The sequence below is a fragment of the Lycium barbarum genome, chromosome 9 (genome assembly GCF_019175385.1).
Source record: "Lycium barbarum isolate Lr01 chromosome 9, ASM1917538v2, whole genome shotgun sequence".
NCBI classification, from domain to species: domain Eukaryota; kingdom Viridiplantae; phylum Streptophyta; class Magnoliopsida; order Solanales; family Solanaceae; genus Lycium; species Lycium barbarum.
This window is the reverse complement of record NC_083345.1, coordinates 6,277,143-6,294,160: the sequence shown is the minus strand read 5'-3', so window position 1 is coordinate 6,294,160 and position 17,018 is coordinate 6,277,143. Positions and strand designations below refer to the sequence as shown.

Genomic DNA, 17,018 nt, shown 5'->3' with positions numbered 1-17,018 from the left:
TCCAAAAATTTAAGTAATTCTTAAATCACCAAGACAAATAAATTTTTCTCCTTCACTAACTTGTGTGTAAGCCACAAATATTTACACAAATATGCCTAGTTGCACAAAGTCTATCACTCAGTCACTCATACTAACTATAAGATTCACTTGAGAAATAACCACAATAATTATATCATCTTATTAGTCAAACATATTCTAGACTTAACGGGATTATCATTTCTCTCGAATCCTCTTTTACATTTAGGGATATATGATTGCTTATTTTCCCGCACAAAACGATTACAATTTCCATTCTTAGTTATTATTGACGGCGATACATAGCAGTATGGAGTTGAGATATTGCTTCTGATATTATGCATTACAACCTCTAAACTCCACGATAGGTGCGTCAACAATCAGTCAAATCTTCAATCAACTAAACCATAAAAAATTAGGCCACACAGTTGAAACAAACGGGACATTATTTAAGACATTACTCAGACAACATTAAACAATTCTAAAAAAGTAGAATTTTGAATAACTCATTAATTACTGATCTTTAGGAACTTCAAACTATAACAAATAATTTGGCCTTCGTGTCACCAATTACTCATACATATCTTTTTACTGCTATAAAATAAATATGTACTGCTTTTAGTAACAATTTTCTTTTTCCACGAAGATCATCTATATATAATTGAACCTTCCAAGTATTTACAAAGAAAGTAATTCTTTCAGTGGTTAATGGAAATTGCTTAAATACATGCACACCAAATACTAGTATAAGCAAAAACTAATTCATGTCATAATTCTGAGAATTAATAAAGTTAAAAATCATATGGATGTTAATACATATATAAAACTTTTAGATTTAGCCAATAACACTTATCAAGAAGTTTGAGCACATACCTTTATCTTCTCTAAAAGGAAATGAGTGAAAAAACTTATACCGTAGGGTGGAATTAGAGGAGTGATTGGGACAGCATCAACATAATTATTATTTTCCATAAGAATAAAGTAAAATATCCTTAAGATTGTTGAAAATTTTACGGAAAATACTTGATCATGAACGCTGCAGGGAATTCTTCATAGCTTAAGACATGTCAATTAAGACATTGTCCTTAAGGATATTTTACTCGGTGTGGGTGTATCCTCCAGGATTCAACAAGTTCTTCTAGTACAAAACTATGAGCCAGAATCTGACAAAAATTTCACAAGAAAAAAAACCCAGCACACCATAATATGGGAAAAGAATCTCTTTTTGTATCTCCTCCAAAGAAAAAGGACTAAAGTATATATGTTAATCAAAGATGGCTTAAGAGCCTCCTACGTTAATAAGAACTTAATGAACCAAGAAGTTAATGACAATAAGAAATGGTCCTCAGAGCATTTGGTTGAAAACGTATGTATCAAACGTTATCATATACTAGTAAAAGTCATATTATTGGCAAAGAATTGATGGCTAATGATATGAAGACTAAAAGGACAATTATGATTTGAACACTAATGGTAAGATAATAAGGTATTAAAGAACTACTTTAAATAATAATATAAATACATTCTTTGATATTATAATTATTTTTTCCACAAAAAATCCTCTTATTCGAAATTGGATTTTCCGCAACAACTAGAAAAGATTAAATGAAAAGGTACTATAGGAGTATTACACAGGAGCAAACTTTAAGTAAAAACCTCAGAACACAAATGCTACTCCACTTCAAAACTACTTTACATAATATCCTACTACAACTTATATAGTCTGAATTAACCAAGTTCTCCACAATAACACATGGCCTATCTTGCCGTGACTTGCCTTGGAGATAGTCCCTCATCTGAGATATCAGAAAATACATCAATACTTTTAGACAAGGCATACACAATTTCAATCATCCCTGGCCTTCTTGAAGGATCTTTACTCAAACAAGAAATAGCCACAGACATCACATTCACAACACTCTCCATTGTAAATTCCTCTCTAAGAAGACTTTCATCCATCCATTCTTGCAACTTCCTCACCTTCCTCTCTTCACTCCCTTCTGAAAATTTGCCAATTTTCGCCCACAAGACTTTCCCTTCGTCGTCAATAGCCTCCTTACCTGACACGAGCTCGAGCAACACCACCCCGAAGGAGAAAACATCCATCTTAGTCGATACAATCCCATCGGTGAGGTACTCGGGGGCGATGTAGCCTTGAGTTCCCACAATGTGCATGGTTATGGCATTGCATCCTGATTTAGCAAGCCCAAAATTGGCAACTTTGGCTCTCATGTTGGAATCTAGGAGAATGTTGCTAGTCTTGATGTCTTTGTGGACAACTCTTGGCCTTGTATGTTCATGGATGTATAAGAGACCATTTGCAACATCAGTGGCAATTCTTAATCTTGTTTTCCAGCTCAATTTTTCAGTTTTCTCACCATGAAGCCAAGAATGGAGTGAACCATTTTCAACATACTCATAAACTAAGTAGCAATTTGCTTCTTTAGGGTCTATGCAAAAACCCTCTAGCTTCACCAAATTCCCATGGTTCACCTACCCAAAACAAAAAGAAAGGGAAATTATTAAGTAGACGTTTGGACAATAGTACTTAGGTTAAAGAAGAGTACTATTAAGTTGTGTTTGAGAGAAAAAGAGTTGGTAACAAATTGGAAGTGAAAATCATGATTTCACTTGTAATATTCAAATGAGTTTGTCAATGTTCTACCAATATTTCAAATATTGAAATTTACACAAACACTGATGGCTAAACAGATTACTTGCTAATACCGAAATACTACTCGATTATTTGTGTATTTGTTCCAAGCCTTAAATGTTACTCATGTAGCCAAGAACATCATTGCAACAAGCAAGTCAGAATTTGAAGATTATGAATTCTAAATTTGTAACCGAACTTATAGCTGATTTTTTTTTCTTATTCTCAATTAAATAATTATACATATTCAATAAATTTTTTAATACAAATATATGATCTAAGAAAAAATTATTGGTTTGTTCAAATTGGTACCTAATACTTAGCTACGCCAGACACCAAGAAAGGTTGCAAAATAGGACTTGATGACGTTTTCTTTATTTAATAAGACAGCTGTTAAGATCTATTCAAAGTAGTATAGCCAAGCCAAGCTAAAAGCATGACGCATTTTGGGAAAAAGCAGGCAGAGGAAAGTAGTGGAGTACCAACAAAATGAGGTCTTAGAGAAGAAATTTCATTTGATTTGTTTTTGTCATGTGAAGTACAAAAAAATAATAGCTAAAATACTTTTAATTTTATCTTGAGTCTATTTTCATAATATAATATACGATACTCTATTCTATGACAAAATAAATTGTACATTAAATTTTTTAACTTATGGGTCCAATTCTGTTCTTTTAAAAGGGGTTTGAGGGGGTTCCCCACGAGTCAAGGGCACCAATGAAAATGAATTGATGAGAAACAAAGAGAACACATTTTTAATGAAGAGATATACAGCAAAGGACAACTAATTGAGTACATATATAATGATGTTGATTAGCTTAAATAACTAATTATCAAATCCAAACGGGCATAATAGCCCCACTTCGATATTTAAATAAAGTCCTAATAACTCAAGATTACGACAGGTCACTAAACCTAACAATTTTATTTATTAAAATAGTTTCTTTTAATTAAATACTTGAACTGATGCTTTGGGGGAAAACAATTCCTCAGTGGAATTCTAACATTAGTAAACTATCAATTGAGAAAATGACAAAAATGGTCCCTTATGTTTGAGGGTAAGTTCAAACTAATCTCTTAAGCAGTTAAGCATACACTTGACAATATTTATCCTTTAAATTTGTCAGAAATTAACACTTTTAGAGTCCTTCAAATATTTAACAATTTATGTTAGTTAGATTTGACAGAAATAGTGAAGAAAAATTAGTCATAAGCACCAAGAAAGCCTCATCAAAACTTAAAGTATGCATTATAAAAACGGCACCAGACACTAAAAATAGCAGAAATTACATCTAAAAAAAAAGCATCAAACTATAGAAATAAATCAATAATAGCATAAACTACAAAAATTATACCTCTAAATGTGAGTTCCCGCTAATTTCTTTTATTATTTCCCCATAGTTCCAGACAAATTAACAGACATAGCTCGATAAGACTAAAAGTTCTAACTTTTGACAAATTATGGACCAAAACTTTTTAAGTGAATATTTAAAGGACTATTTTCAAACTACCCTCAAACTCAGTGGACCATTTTTATCATTTTCTCAATATCAATTACGCAAAAGCAATTCTTGAGTGCATATCTAATGTGTAGGATTTGAGTAAAAAAAAAATATTACCTTTTGCAGGATTTTGAGTTCCTCACGGGCATTCCACTTCATTTTCTTGATTGCAAACACTTCACCATCAATTGTACCTTTATACACAGAACCTTGAATCAAACACCCTTCATCAAATCCATCTGTTGCTTCCCAAAGTTGTTCCATTTTATACACTTTATACTTATCCAAACAATCTGATACATCAGCCATCAAATTCACTTCAACATCCTTATTACTAGTAAAAGACCCCTTTTTTGATCCAACATATAGACTTTTTTGTCTTTCTACATCACTAAACATTTCACTCTTTTTAGATTTTTCTCTAAAAAATAAACCACCAACCAAAATTACTAATAGCCCACAAATTCCTAAAGCAATTGCTAATCCTATGACTTGTCCTTTTCTGTCTTTTTGCTCTACTAGTGAGGGTGGGGGTGGGGGAGGGGGTTGGGTATTATTTGAAGGTGCTGGTGGTGTAAGATTAGATAGCCTAGAAAGAGGGATAAAAAGGGTATCATAAATCTTGGAATTATTTCCATTAATAGCCCTTATAGATTGTGGGGTTATTCCAAATCTTGAAGCAATTGAAGAAATGTTGTCAGAAGGTTGAAAAACATAACTGATGAGGAATCTTGGTTGTGTCCTGTTTGGACAGTTGCAAAAAATTGGGAACTTTATGGACTGACCTACGTCAATATTTGTAGGTATAACAGTTGGATTAACAGCCTCAACATATTGATAAGTGGTTAGATTTTGAAACTTGTTTGTTGATACACCAATCATAGTGTCACCTTTTATGAAACTATAGTTAAGACCAGCATAAGATATGCTACCAAAAGTTGTATTGATGGTATTGCAAGAACATGAGATTGGTACAAAAAGTGGTTGGTCATTGACAAGAGTTGTGTTTGGGGCAGAAATATTGCTAGGATTTGCAATCATTAGCCTACTTACTGAAAAAAGGTCACCAATTGAGGCTAAATCAAGAAAGTCTGGACCTCTAGCTCTGTAATATACATAAGTTTGACATGGATTGAACTGGTTGGGATTACAGGTGAAGCCTGTTATGCTTGGTAGAACTTGTGCATAGCATAAATTTTGGTTGAAGATGAATAAGAAGAAAAGTAAAAAACCATACATATGTTTTGTTTTCATTTTCTTGGTTAGGTTTTTGTTTAAGGAGAGATGTATGAAAAAATATGATAAGAGCTAAGAAGTTTATATACCAAAGTTCTTGTTTTTTTCTAGAGTCTTGCTCTTGGTTTTGACCAGTAATGAGTGATGTTTTTTTTTTTTCTCATATGGTGTTCTCCTTGAGAATTGATGGAAGATAGAGGTTTTTACAATTTGATGGTCCCACCTAGAAGACTTTTGGGTCACCATATTGCAGAAAATGCTCTTGTTATCCTTGTTTTCACGTGTTTGGACTTTTGTTTTATCAGACTTTTGTTTTATCAGGCTTTCAGACATATCTTTAGTTCACATTGGGGGTGGACATTCGGTTTTTCGGTTCGATTTTATCAAATTTTGATTTAGCTATTTCGGGTTTTGTTTTTTGAAGGTGGACACAAAACACCGAATCAAACTAGTTCGGTTCTTTCGGTTTCGATTTTTTAAAGTTCAGTTCGGTCTTAATTTTTTCAATTCGATTTTTTTAATATAATATTAGAAGCAATTCCATTGACACTAATTCATATGCTCAAAAGCAATAAAACATAAAACTGATAAATTGAAATTAAAATCAAATAAACAGGATACACAAGAATAGAAAACTATAATCATGACATAGGATTACTGAGTGTTATATACATACCGTAAGAATAATTAAGAAAACACATAAAGGACATATATTAATCCTAAAGAGACATCCTAGTTACCTTTCTTTGTTAAGGATATTTGATTTTTTCAATTGAAGTGAAAAATTAGGGATACAAATGCAAAAGAGGACTTATTCAATTGGGTTTTTTTTTTGCTTTAAACTTAATAGGCCTGAACTATTTTAATATTTTTTGGGTAATGTATTAAATTTCGGTGGCGTTCGGTTTTTCGATTCGGTTTTATCAAACTTCGGTTCGGCTATTTCGGTTTCGGTTTTTGACGATGGACACCAAACACTGAATCAAACTAGTTCAATTCGGTTCGGTTTGTTGAAGTTTCGGTTTAGTTCGGTTAGATTTTTCAATTTTCGGTATTTATGCCCGGCCCTAATTCACACACCAAAGGAGTACGTTGCAATACAATATTTACTCCTCCTTTTCAGTTGTGTCAAAAAATTCTATACTGTTCGGAATCTTCAAAAATATCATTTGGATCCTCCAAAAATTATATATAATTTTGAAGAATTCGGTACAAGTGTGACAACATTTTTTGAAGAGTCAAACCCAAAAACAATCTCACTACAAGGACTATATATTATTCTCGCACTTAAACGACGTTAAACATTTTTTTTTTTTAACATCCTCCTATTCGAAATTAGATTTTCCACAACACTAGGGAACATACAAAAAGATACTGTAGGAGTTTAACACATAGAAGCAAACTTTAGGTAAAGGAAAAACCTCAAAACACAAAATGCTGCTACACTTCAAATCTACTTTACATAATTTGCTCCTACAACTAATATAGACTCAGCATTAACCAAGTCTCCACAAGGACCATAACTTGTATCCTATCTTGCTGTGACTTGCCTTGGAGATAGTCCCTCCTCTGAGATATCAGAAAAAAGGTCAATACTTTTAGACAAGGCATACACAATTTCAATCATGCCTGGCCTTCTTGAAGGATCTTTACTCAAACAAGAAATAGCCACAGACATCACATTCATAACACTCTCCATTGTAAATTCCTCTCTAAGAAGACTTTCATCCATCCATTCTTGCAATTTCTTCACCTTTCTCTCTTCACTCCCTTCCGAAAATTCACCAATTTTCGCCCACAAGACTTTCCCTTCGTCGTCAATAGCCTCCTTCCCTGACACGAGCTCGAGCAACACCACCCCGAAGGAGAAAACATCCATCTTAGATGATACAATCCCATCAGCGAGGTACTCGGGGGCGATGTACCCCTGAGTTCCCACAATGTGCATAGTTATGGCATTGCATCCTGATTTCGCAAGACCAAAATTGGCAACTTTGGCTCTCATGTTGGAATCTAGGAGAATGTTGCTAGTCTTGATGTCTTTGTGGACAACTCTTGGCCTTGTGTGTTCATGGATGTATAAGAGACCACTTGCAACATCAGTGGCAATTCTTAATCTTGTTTTCCAGCTCAATTTTTCAGTTTTCTCACTATGAAGCCATGAATGTAGTGAACCATTCTCAACATACTCATAAACTAAGTAGCAATTTGCTTCTTTAGGGTCTATGCAAAAACCCTCTAGCTTCACCAAATTCCCATGGTTCACCTACCCAAAACAAAAAGAAAGGGAAAATTATTAAGTAGATATTTGGACAATAAAGGGTTGAAATTGAACAAAAACTTAGGTTAAAGAAGGCTACTATTAAGTTGTGTTTGAACATGAATTTCACAAAGAAAAAGAATTAGTCAATATTCAATGAGTTTGTCAATATTCTACCAATATTTCACATATTGAAATTCATACAAATACTGATGGCTAAATGGAGTACTTGGCAGTTGCTATATCGAAATACTACTCAATTATTTATGAACAAGATTCATATTCTCAATATCAATTACGCAAAAGCAACAATTCTTGAGTGCATATTTAATGTGTAGGATTTAAAAAAATAAAAATATATATAAAAAATAAAAATAAAATGTGCAGGATTTGAGTAAAAAAAAACATTACCTTTTGCAGGATTTTGAGTTCCTCACGGGCATTCCACTTCATTTTCTTGATTGCAAACACTTCACCATCAATTGTACCTTTATACACAGACCCTTGAATTAAGCACCTTTCATCAAATCCATCTGTTGCTTCCCAAAGTTGTTCCATTTTATACACTTTATACTTATCCAAACAATCTGACACATCAGCCATCAAATTCACTTCGACATCCTTATTACTAAAAGACCCCTTTTTTGATCCAACATATAGACTTTTTTGTCTTTCTACATCACTAAACTTTTCACTCTTTTTAGATTTTTCTCTAAAAAATAAACCACCAACCAAAATTACTAATAGCCCACAAATTCCTAAAGCAATTGCTAATCCTATGATTTGTCCTTTTCTGTCTTTTTGCTCTACTGGTGAGGGTGGGGGTGGGGGAGGGGGTTGGGTATTATTTGAAGGTGCTGGTGGTGTAAGATTAGGTAGCCTAGAAAGAGGGATAAAAAGGGTATCAAAAATCTTGGAATTATTTCCATTAATAGCCCTTATAGATTGTGGGGTTATTCTAAATCTTGAAGCAATTGAAGAAATGTTGTCAGAAGGTTGAAAAACATAACTGACGAGGTATCTTGGTTGTGTCCTGTTTGGACAGTTGCAAAAAATTGGGAACTTTATGGACTCGCCTATGTCAATATTTTCTGGCACAACAGTTGGATTAATAGCCTCAACAGATTGAAAAGTGGTTAGATTTTGAAACTTGTTTGTTGATACACCATACATAGTGTCACCTGATTTGAAAGTATAGTTAAGACCAGCATAAGATATGCTACCAAAAGTTGTGTTGACTGTATTGCAAGAACATGAGATTGGTACAAAAAGTGGTTGGTCATTGACAAGAGTTGTGTTTGGGGCAGAAATATTGCTAGGATTTGCAATCATTAGCCTACTTACTGAAAACAGGTCACCAATTGAGGCTAAATCAAGAAATTCTGGACCTCTGGCTCTGTAATATACATAAGTTTGACATGAATTGAACTGGCTGGGATTACATGTAAAGCCTGTTGTCGTTGGTAGAACTTGTGCATAGCATAAATTTTGGTTGAAGGTGAATAAGAAGAAGAGAAGTAAAAAACCATACATAGGTTTGGTTATCATTTTCTTGGTTGGGTTTTTGTCTAAGGAGAGCTGTGTGTGAGAGAATATGATGGAGCTGAGAAGTTTATATACCAAAGTTCTTGTTGCTTTTTCTCATAGTCTTGGTTTTGACCAGAAATGAGTGATGGGTTTTTTTCCATTTGATTGGCGCTTGTTGTTTAATTTCTCATATGGGTGTTGTCCTTGCGAATTGATGGAAGAATGAGGTTTTTCCAATTTGATGGTCCCACCTAGAAGACTTTTGGGTCAACCATATTGCAAATACTCTCTGTATCCTTGTTTTCACATGTTTGGACAAATTGCCAGGCTTTCAGACATATCTTTTTCTAAAGTGTATATATATATATATAAAAGTATTGCAAGAATTAGGTAATTATACTTCTTCTCATTTATAAGTGTCTGATGAAGTTAACTAATGTTAAAATCAACATGATCACAACTGTGAAACTATTAGAAAGTTAAAAGGTTTGTTTTCTTTATGATTGGAAAGTTACAGGACTAACAACTACCTTTTTTTTAATTTTTTTATTAGGGCTTTTGATTAATTTAGATTCGCCTTACAAGAAAAATGCTCCCTAATAGAGTCTTTTTCATTTCTAAAACTTCTAGTTAACTGTGAAATTTTTTTATTCATCACACTACAACCATTGTCGGTAAAAATTCAACTTTATAATATTGCAAAATATCATTCTATCATGAATAACAAAAGTATGAACCAAACTTATTTTCCAAACCAGACGCCAACATTAGTTAGAACCCTAAACCTCGGTTTCTAAAAGTGAATTGCCGTGTTTCAATTTGATTTGTTATTGACTTGGGATCTATATTGGAGGACCAGGACTTTAAAGCTTGACTATGGAAGCCAATGGGGCCTTGGCATATTGGAGAGGGCATCAAAAGGACTAGTCATCAAAGCTTATAGCCTGTTTGTAAAATTAACTTATTTTAAAAAATATTTTTTTTAAAAGTACTTCTCAAAAAAGCATTTTTGGTGAAAATTAATTTGTGTTTGGCCAATTAATTATAAAAGTACTTTTAAACAGCAATTAGTGTTTGACCAAGCTTTTAAAAAATGTTTCTATTTGTATTTTTCTCAAAAGTACTTTTAAAAAAGATGCTTTTGGGCAAAAGCGGTTTTTTTTAGCTTCTGAAAAACTGCTTCTGCTACTCCCCAGAAGCACTTATTTTCTTCCAAAAGCTTGGCCAAACACTTCACTTTTTTTCAAATAAGTACTTATTGAAAAAATAAGTACTTTTGGGGGGGAAATAAGTTTGGCCAAACAGGCTATTAGTGTCGGTGTCTAAATGTTGTTACTCTGAAAGTCTTGACTAAGCCCATTTTGAACAAGTCAGGCTCCCGTTTATTATTATTTTTTTTAACCGTGATGTTTGGATCAGATTACACATCCCGATTATTTCATTGTATTTCTCATCCACACAGATATGAGTAAATGTATCCACCAAAATTTAGATAGGTGAAAAAAATAACAGAACATTTTCTTAATCTCTCTTAAAATTGAACAAGTCATTGGTCTATCCTCTTATTAGTCAAGAGGTAGAAATCAGAAAGCACTAGACGTATCCTCTTATTAGCCAAGTGCATTGGATAGTTGAAACTCATGAAATATCTGGTCCAATCAGGCTTCATTTTGGGCATTTGTTGCCTTTAATGATTGATAGTTTGTTTACTTAGATCACTGGCCATGTCAGAGTTCACTTAGGGTAGTGTTGCCTTTAATGATTGGCGATTACATAGATTACTGCGCATGTCAACATTTCTGGTTTCGTCTTTTCACCAACATCCAAATTCATCAGTAAGTGTAGTTTTCCTCGTATCGAATCCTTTGGGAGCTCACGAGGTTAGTGGTGACGGAATCGGAATTTTTCGCTAATGAGATCCTAACTATAAAAAACTAACACACGAAGAAGTCAAAGACATTTAACTTTTTTATTTTGGTTTCTCATTTGATTTCCGGAACTTGCATTTGGACGGGAAAGTCCTACATTGGGTAAAACGCCCCTAACAAAGTCGACTCTATACCCAAGACTGAAGTTTGAAATTTCTAAGGATGAATGATTATTTATTATTCCACCACAACCCTTGTTGGTGTCATTCTACATTTACTATATTACCTAAAAAATAATTGACCTTATAAACGATGCAATTTTCCGACGAAAGCGGAATGAACCCCTAGCACTCCCAGCTCCACCCATGATATCATGGATAATGGACCTAAACCTGAAAGTTGGAAAGCTCATTTAATTCTTCTTGACTTGTAAGTCTTTTTTAGGCATATTTGTCCCAACATGTGGGGAACAGTCGAGCTGCGTTGCCCTTTCATCCTTCAAAAGAGATTCAGAATTTTAATTCAATGGCTATAAAGTAACACTGCATCCACTACTCTTCTGTGATAACGGGTTAAATTTAAAACTTGGTCAAAATATTTGTCTTATCTTCAAAAAACAGATTAAAGTACATAGTTTGAGCGTATGCAGTAGGTGCACTTGCACTCACTTACAACTAGCTACATCCACATCTGCCCTTAGTGATCCCTCATCATTCTCCACTTTCTAGTGGTAAATTTAATACAATTGGTCATTAAAATAATGCTGTAACAATAATTACAACCCTGTAACCTTTGCAGAATCCAGTGAAGCAGAATCACTTGTATAATCCGATAAATTCCAAATGAAGATCTCAAACAATCAGAACACCCGTATAAAAAGATGGAAACAAAAAACTAAACTTACTCATTATCCTGCAATCAAGCTTTCCTGCTTCCTTTTATTGTTGAAATAGAAACTAATGCAAATATTCTACCAGAACTTCTGAACACTTCCTTGTTTTTCTAGGGAAAAAGAATTCATTCACCATCAACAGAACATGAGAATGATATGCAACTGATAAAGGGATAGCACATATACATTGCTAGGTATCCTAATGAAGAGTGAAATTTATGAAAACCTAAACCAATTTTATAATCTTCTTCCAGGAATATAAGGTAAGGATGTTCACCATTACAAGTGTTTCATTAACACAAGATTCATCAAGAATCTCATGAAAGAACAGAACAATAATGGTGCTTGGAAATGATAGACATTTTTCACAAGCCTTGTTTACCACAATCATTTTTGCTATCAAGAAATCTTATAACTCGACATTTGGGAATTCAATTAAAAACTTTGTATTATTAACATTGAACTATTTCCATTGGAAACTTCCCAGTTACTTCATAAGCTACTCCAAACATCCTCTGCACATTTGCATTCCTGAGTAACCGATGAAATTAAACGATGCTTACCCGGTTCTATCTTTGCTCTAGTTCCTCTTCCAACAAAATCTAATTTACAGCATTAACAAATTATGAAAAAAGGGAATATATACCTTAATTATACAACTAGGTTGTTGATGATCCAGGACAAGATTTGTTTAATTTTACTTCTATCTTTTCATGATATCGTTCTTTGTAACAGTGAAATCCCAGAGCTCGCCATATTTCTCATTGAATTCCCAAATGTCCATGGTGTTATAATCCGATATTAACTTGTCTCGAGCTCCTCTCTCCATGTTATATATCTGAGGCTCAAAATTGTGGGCTTCACTTGGTTTATCCATCTCAATAATGCAAAACACAATTGTAAACACAGCTGCTCCAATATACAAATACTCCCCCTGCATGTCAAGAAGTTAAAATATAAGACTTAAGTTAGCTCGAAAAGGGATATTTTCGAGTCACGAAATATGCATAATAGTGGAGATTTCATCAACTTACTGGAACATTGAAGTACATTCCAGCTGCAATTGCTGGAAGAAATAGCCATGAAATAATACCTATTGTGAAACACCAGAAACCAAGGTGAATTTTACTAGCTAAGTGCATGACTAATAAATAAACAGATGTTGATGATATCATGATCAAATGGTTGGTAATTTGGTATATACCTTGAAATCCTGATGGGGGTGCAACAGCAGCATAATCTTCTTTTATAGATCCCCAAAATGTTGCTGCAATGCTAGTTCAGATCATGAATTGAATTCCAGAGATGATAGGACTAACTTATCAGATAGGTGAGATCATATTGAACATAAAGAACAAAGTCTTGTGTCACACTAAAGCCAATAGAGAATTTAACATGTAGATGAAGTATTTCCTCAATTAAGAGATCCAAATTGACCAAATTTTGGTAGGAATCAAACAGCTAGAGTAAGTTACATAATCTGCAAGTCTAAATTTTATAATGCTAAGTAGTTTTTCTAGAAAGTTAGGATCAAGTTAACTATTCCTTCCGTCCCATTATGTGAAAGGGCTGGGGACACAAGTTAAAAATACTTAATTTTCGGTATAAAACAACATAAATTCTTTTAAGTTTTTAAAATAAAATTCATATATATGCAAACGACACGGAAAATACTATAATCCAGCTTGGTTAATAATTCAAAAAGGGAAAAGGTGCAAATATACCCCTCAACTTTGCGATTTAGAGCAGATATGCCCCTCGTTACAAAAGTGGTGCATATATACCCCTGCCGTTACAAAAATGGTGCAAATATACCCTTTTCACTAACGGAATTTTTTTTTAAAATCATTTAATTTATTTTTTAATTAAAAAAAAGTCTACTTATATTTTCTTTAATAGACATAATTTTCTAAAGCCACATGGTAATATAACAGGGGGTAAATATGAACCTTTTCCCAAAGTAGAGGGGTAAATCAGGTCCTTTTCCCTTTGATTGCCGATTCTTCTATTTTTAGATAACGTTGCAGGTTTCCTAACTAGTTCTGATTTGCTAAAAGAACAATATACACAATAATTTTATGCAAAAGTAAGACATTGCTTCATCCAAAAGAAGGTTTTACAATGGACATATTATAACAACAATTTATCCAAACGAGGGCATTACATTACATTCATCCAAACAAACGCATTTAAAACAACTTCATGATAATATTTTTCATGAAGTGATTGCCCTTACGAGACTAGTATTTATGTTTTTGGTGTAGCTTGAAAAATATTATCCTGAAGTTGTTTTAAATGCCTTTGTTTGGATGAATGTAATGTAATGCCCTCGTTTAGATAAATTGTTGTTATAATATGTCCATTGTAAAACCTTCTTTTGGATGAAACAATGTCTTACTTTTGCATAAAATTATTGTGTATATTGTTTTTTTAGCAAATCAGAACTAGTTAGGAAACCTGTAACGTTATCTAAAAATAGAAGAATCGGCAATCAAAGGGAAAAGGGCCTGATTTACCCCTCTACTTTGGGAAAAGGTTCATATTTACCCCCGTTATACTATCAAGGGCGGGGGGTTAAAAATAGGGGCAAATGTTTCAACTATTGTAACGGTAGGGGTATAAATGGACTGATAGTATAACGGGGGGGGGGGGGGGGGGGGGGGGTAAAATATGAACCTTTTCCCAAAGTAGAGGAGTAAATCAGACCCTTTTCCCTTAAAAAAATGGGTAGACTTATTTTTTTAAAGTCACGGAGATATTTTTTTAAACTTACCAGACCCGACACACCAGAAATTTTTTTTACTATGTGGCTTTAGAAAATTATTTCTACTAAAGAAAATATAGGTAGACTTTTTTTTTAATTAAAAAATAAATTAAATGATTTTTTAAAAAAAATTCCGTTAGTGAAAAGGGTATATTTGCACCATTTTGTAACTGCAGGGGTATATTTGCACCATTTTTGTAACGGCAGGGGTATATATGCACCACTTTTGTAACGAGGGGCATATCTGCTCTAAATCGTAAAGTTGAGGGGTATATTTGCACCTTTGCCCATTCAAAAATGACTTTAACAAAGTTGAGTTCTTGTGCCGAGGATCTATCGGAAACAATCTCTCTACCTCCCAAGATAGTGGTAAGGTTTGCGTACATTCTACCCTTCCTAGATCCCACGTTGTGGGATTTCACTAGGTATGTTGTTGTACTTTAACAAAAATTGTAGTAAAAAAAATTTGCTCGGTTCCTCAAATAATATTAGTGTCACATAAATGGGACAGAGGGAGTACTTCCATTGTCAAAATATAACACATAATTTAAGACAGACGAAGTATAAATCCTTTTCACCTATAGCTACTCATTTCGGAATAAGAATTACCAATGTGATATAAATAACTTGTTGCCACGGTTCTTTCTTTTTTACCTATAGCACTATGAAAAGAAAAAAGGATCAAATTGGTCCTGTATTGAGCAACTTTGTCATTTATTTGACTTTTGGTCTGATGTATACTCTTACAGTTGCACAAAAAATTCATTTTTACCCTTGACACTCCTAAGGGAGTTCATGGATAAAAGTTAAGGAGGTAAGCTTGGATCTTTGTTTCAAAGAATTTTGAAATCCACTCACTTGGAGCCCCGTTAATAGCAAGGAGAAATATGAGACATTTGCTAACAGAGGCCAAAGTCGATCCAATTCAGATAATACATGGGCAAATTTAGATACTTTTCCCCAATCAAAATTACAAATCGTAAGGAAAAAAAAAACCCCACATATCGTTATGTACCTTTATCTTCACTCTCGAAGTAGGTATGATGATCATCGTACTTTCCAAACACAAAATCTTCCTGCAACAAATCAAGAACCAATTCTTAATTAATAGGCCTATCTCCAAAGGCCTGGACTAGTGGTCAACGAAATAGGCTAAGAATTACAACAACATACCCAGTGTAATCCCACAAGTAGGGATTGGGGAAATATGTTAAGAATTATGATGTTTAAATTTTAGCGGAGGCAAAAATATTAGTTGATTTCCTCCTATCAGTTCAAATCTTGGTGGACAGAATTACCCATTGTCTGTGCTGGTGGGAGGTAGCAAGCACCTTATAAAATTAATCGAGGTGTGCTCAAGCTGTCCCAAACACCGCGATTATAAAAAAACATGCCTATCTCCAATTTCATGAACAACAACTATGGAAAATAAATTAAAGAGTAATAAAGAAAGAAACATTACAATGTCAATGCCATTAGTTCTCCACCGATCAACAGGATCTTCATTAATATCTGGCTCTATCTCCGTCAACCCTGCATATAATCTTGTTGATGACCTCATTCCACTGCATTTTATACCAATTTTCGTCGAAATCGAACATGAGTTTCGTCGAGAAAGAACACTACATTTGAGTTGAGATTCTCCAAATTTTGTTGACAGTACTGGATTAGGAACTGGAACAGTGGAGAGAAGGGAGATAGTTAATGAATCCGCCATTGTTGTTGCGTAGTGCTGCTCTGTTCTTGCTGTTAATTTAGTCTGCTGGCATCTCTATCACTCTATGTTTTCTACTTTATCCATATTTTGAATGGTAACGGCCATGCGTGGATAAGGCTATATATTATGGTGGCTTATATTTTTTTAGGCTCTTATTATGTTGCTGCCATTTAACCACCCCCACCTTCCTCCATTTTTTTTTTAAATGTTTTTGAAGGAACAGGAATATTTTATTGATAAACAGTTGGGTACAATTATTTTATTGATAAACAGTTGGGTACAATTCTGTTTATTCCTTTGATTCTTGTCTCATAATTTTTCTTCGTAATTCGGGATCGTTAATATCGTATTTATCGAACGTAAGATAATTTGGACTTCCTTGAGATATTTAATCATGTGACATTCGAAATTTAATAATTTGACTAATTCAGGTTTTGGTCATGTAGGATCGGGGAGGATGTAACGAACCGTTAATTTTTGTCTAAACTATGTATTTTTCTTGAGAAATTAATTTAATAGGTATAAATTATCAACTGATAACACAGTAATTGAAAATGGCTAGAATCTCGGACCTATATACTTCA

The 17,018-nt window shown here is 33.7% G+C and overlaps 3 protein-coding genes across 3 annotated transcripts; all 3 read right to left on the bottom strand.

The window, feature by feature from the left end:
- Window positions 1-1,522: 1,522 nt before the first annotated feature.
- LOC132608981 (serine/threonine receptor-like kinase NFP) lies at window positions 1,523-5,565 on the bottom strand. The gene is made up of 2 exons (XM_060322810.1): window positions 4,288-5,565; window positions 1,523-2,508 (listed from the first exon to the last, which is right to left on the bottom strand). The coding sequence occupies exons 1-2, from the start codon at window positions 5,422-5,424 to the stop codon at window positions 1,774-1,776; spliced, it is 1,872 nt and encodes a 623-aa protein (XP_060178793.1). The 5' UTR covers window positions 5,425-5,565; the 3' UTR covers window positions 1,523-1,773.
- Window positions 5,566-6,662: 1,097 nt separating this feature from the next.
- On the bottom strand, window positions 6,663-9,434 carry LOC132609067 (serine/threonine receptor-like kinase NFP). The gene is made up of 2 exons (XM_060322896.1): window positions 8,078-9,434; window positions 6,663-7,672 (listed from the first exon to the last, which is right to left on the bottom strand). Exons 1-2 carry the CDS (start codon window positions 9,212-9,214, stop codon window positions 6,938-6,940), a joined length of 1,872 nt encoding a protein of 623 aa, XP_060178879.1. The 5' UTR covers window positions 9,215-9,434; the 3' UTR covers window positions 6,663-6,937.
- A 2,949-nt stretch (window positions 9,435-12,383) lies between these two features.
- LOC132610693 (photosynthetic NDH subunit of subcomplex B 5, chloroplastic) lies at window positions 12,384-16,558 on the bottom strand. Its single transcript, XM_060325050.1, has 5 exons — window positions 16,180-16,558; window positions 15,733-15,793; window positions 13,158-13,220; window positions 12,988-13,046; window positions 12,384-12,887 (listed from the first exon to the last, which is right to left on the bottom strand). Exons 1-5 carry the CDS (start codon window positions 16,432-16,434, stop codon window positions 12,657-12,659), a joined length of 669 nt encoding a protein of 222 aa, XP_060181033.1. The 5' UTR covers window positions 16,435-16,558; the 3' UTR covers window positions 12,384-12,656.
- Window positions 16,559-17,018: the final 460 nt, after the last annotated feature.

What these genes read in the sequence shown, in the direction of transcription:
- LOC132608981 (XM_060322810.1), bottom strand. Translation starts at nt 5,424, where the DNA reads ATGAAAACAAAACATATGTATGGTTTTTTACTTTTCTTCTTATTCATC. An exon ending in AACTCAAAATCCTGCAAAAG is followed by an intron (nt 2,509 to 4,287) that starts GTAATATTTTTT and finishes TGTTTTGGGTAG; the next exon opens with GTGAACCATGGGAATTTGGT.
- LOC132610693 (XM_060325050.1), bottom strand. Translation starts at nt 16,434, where the DNA reads ATGGCGGATTCATTAACTATCTCCCTTCTCTCCACTGTTCCAGTTCCT. An exon ending in GAACTAATGGCATTGACATT is followed by an intron (nt 15,794 to 16,179) that starts GTAATGTTTCTT and finishes GATTTGTTGCAG; the next exon opens with GAAGATTTTGTGTTTGGAAA. An exon ending in CTTCGAGAGTGAAGATAAAG is followed by an intron (nt 13,221 to 15,732) that starts GTACATAACGAT and finishes CTAGCATTGCAG; the next exon opens with CAACATTTTGGGGATCTATA.
- LOC132609067 (XM_060322896.1), bottom strand. Translation starts at nt 9,214, where the DNA reads ATGATAACCAAACCTATGTATGGTTTTTTACTTCTCTTCTTCTTATTC. An exon ending in AACTCAAAATCCTGCAAAAG is followed by an intron (nt 7,673 to 8,077) that starts GTAATGTTTTTT and finishes TGTTTTGGGTAG; the next exon opens with GTGAACCATGGGAATTTGGT.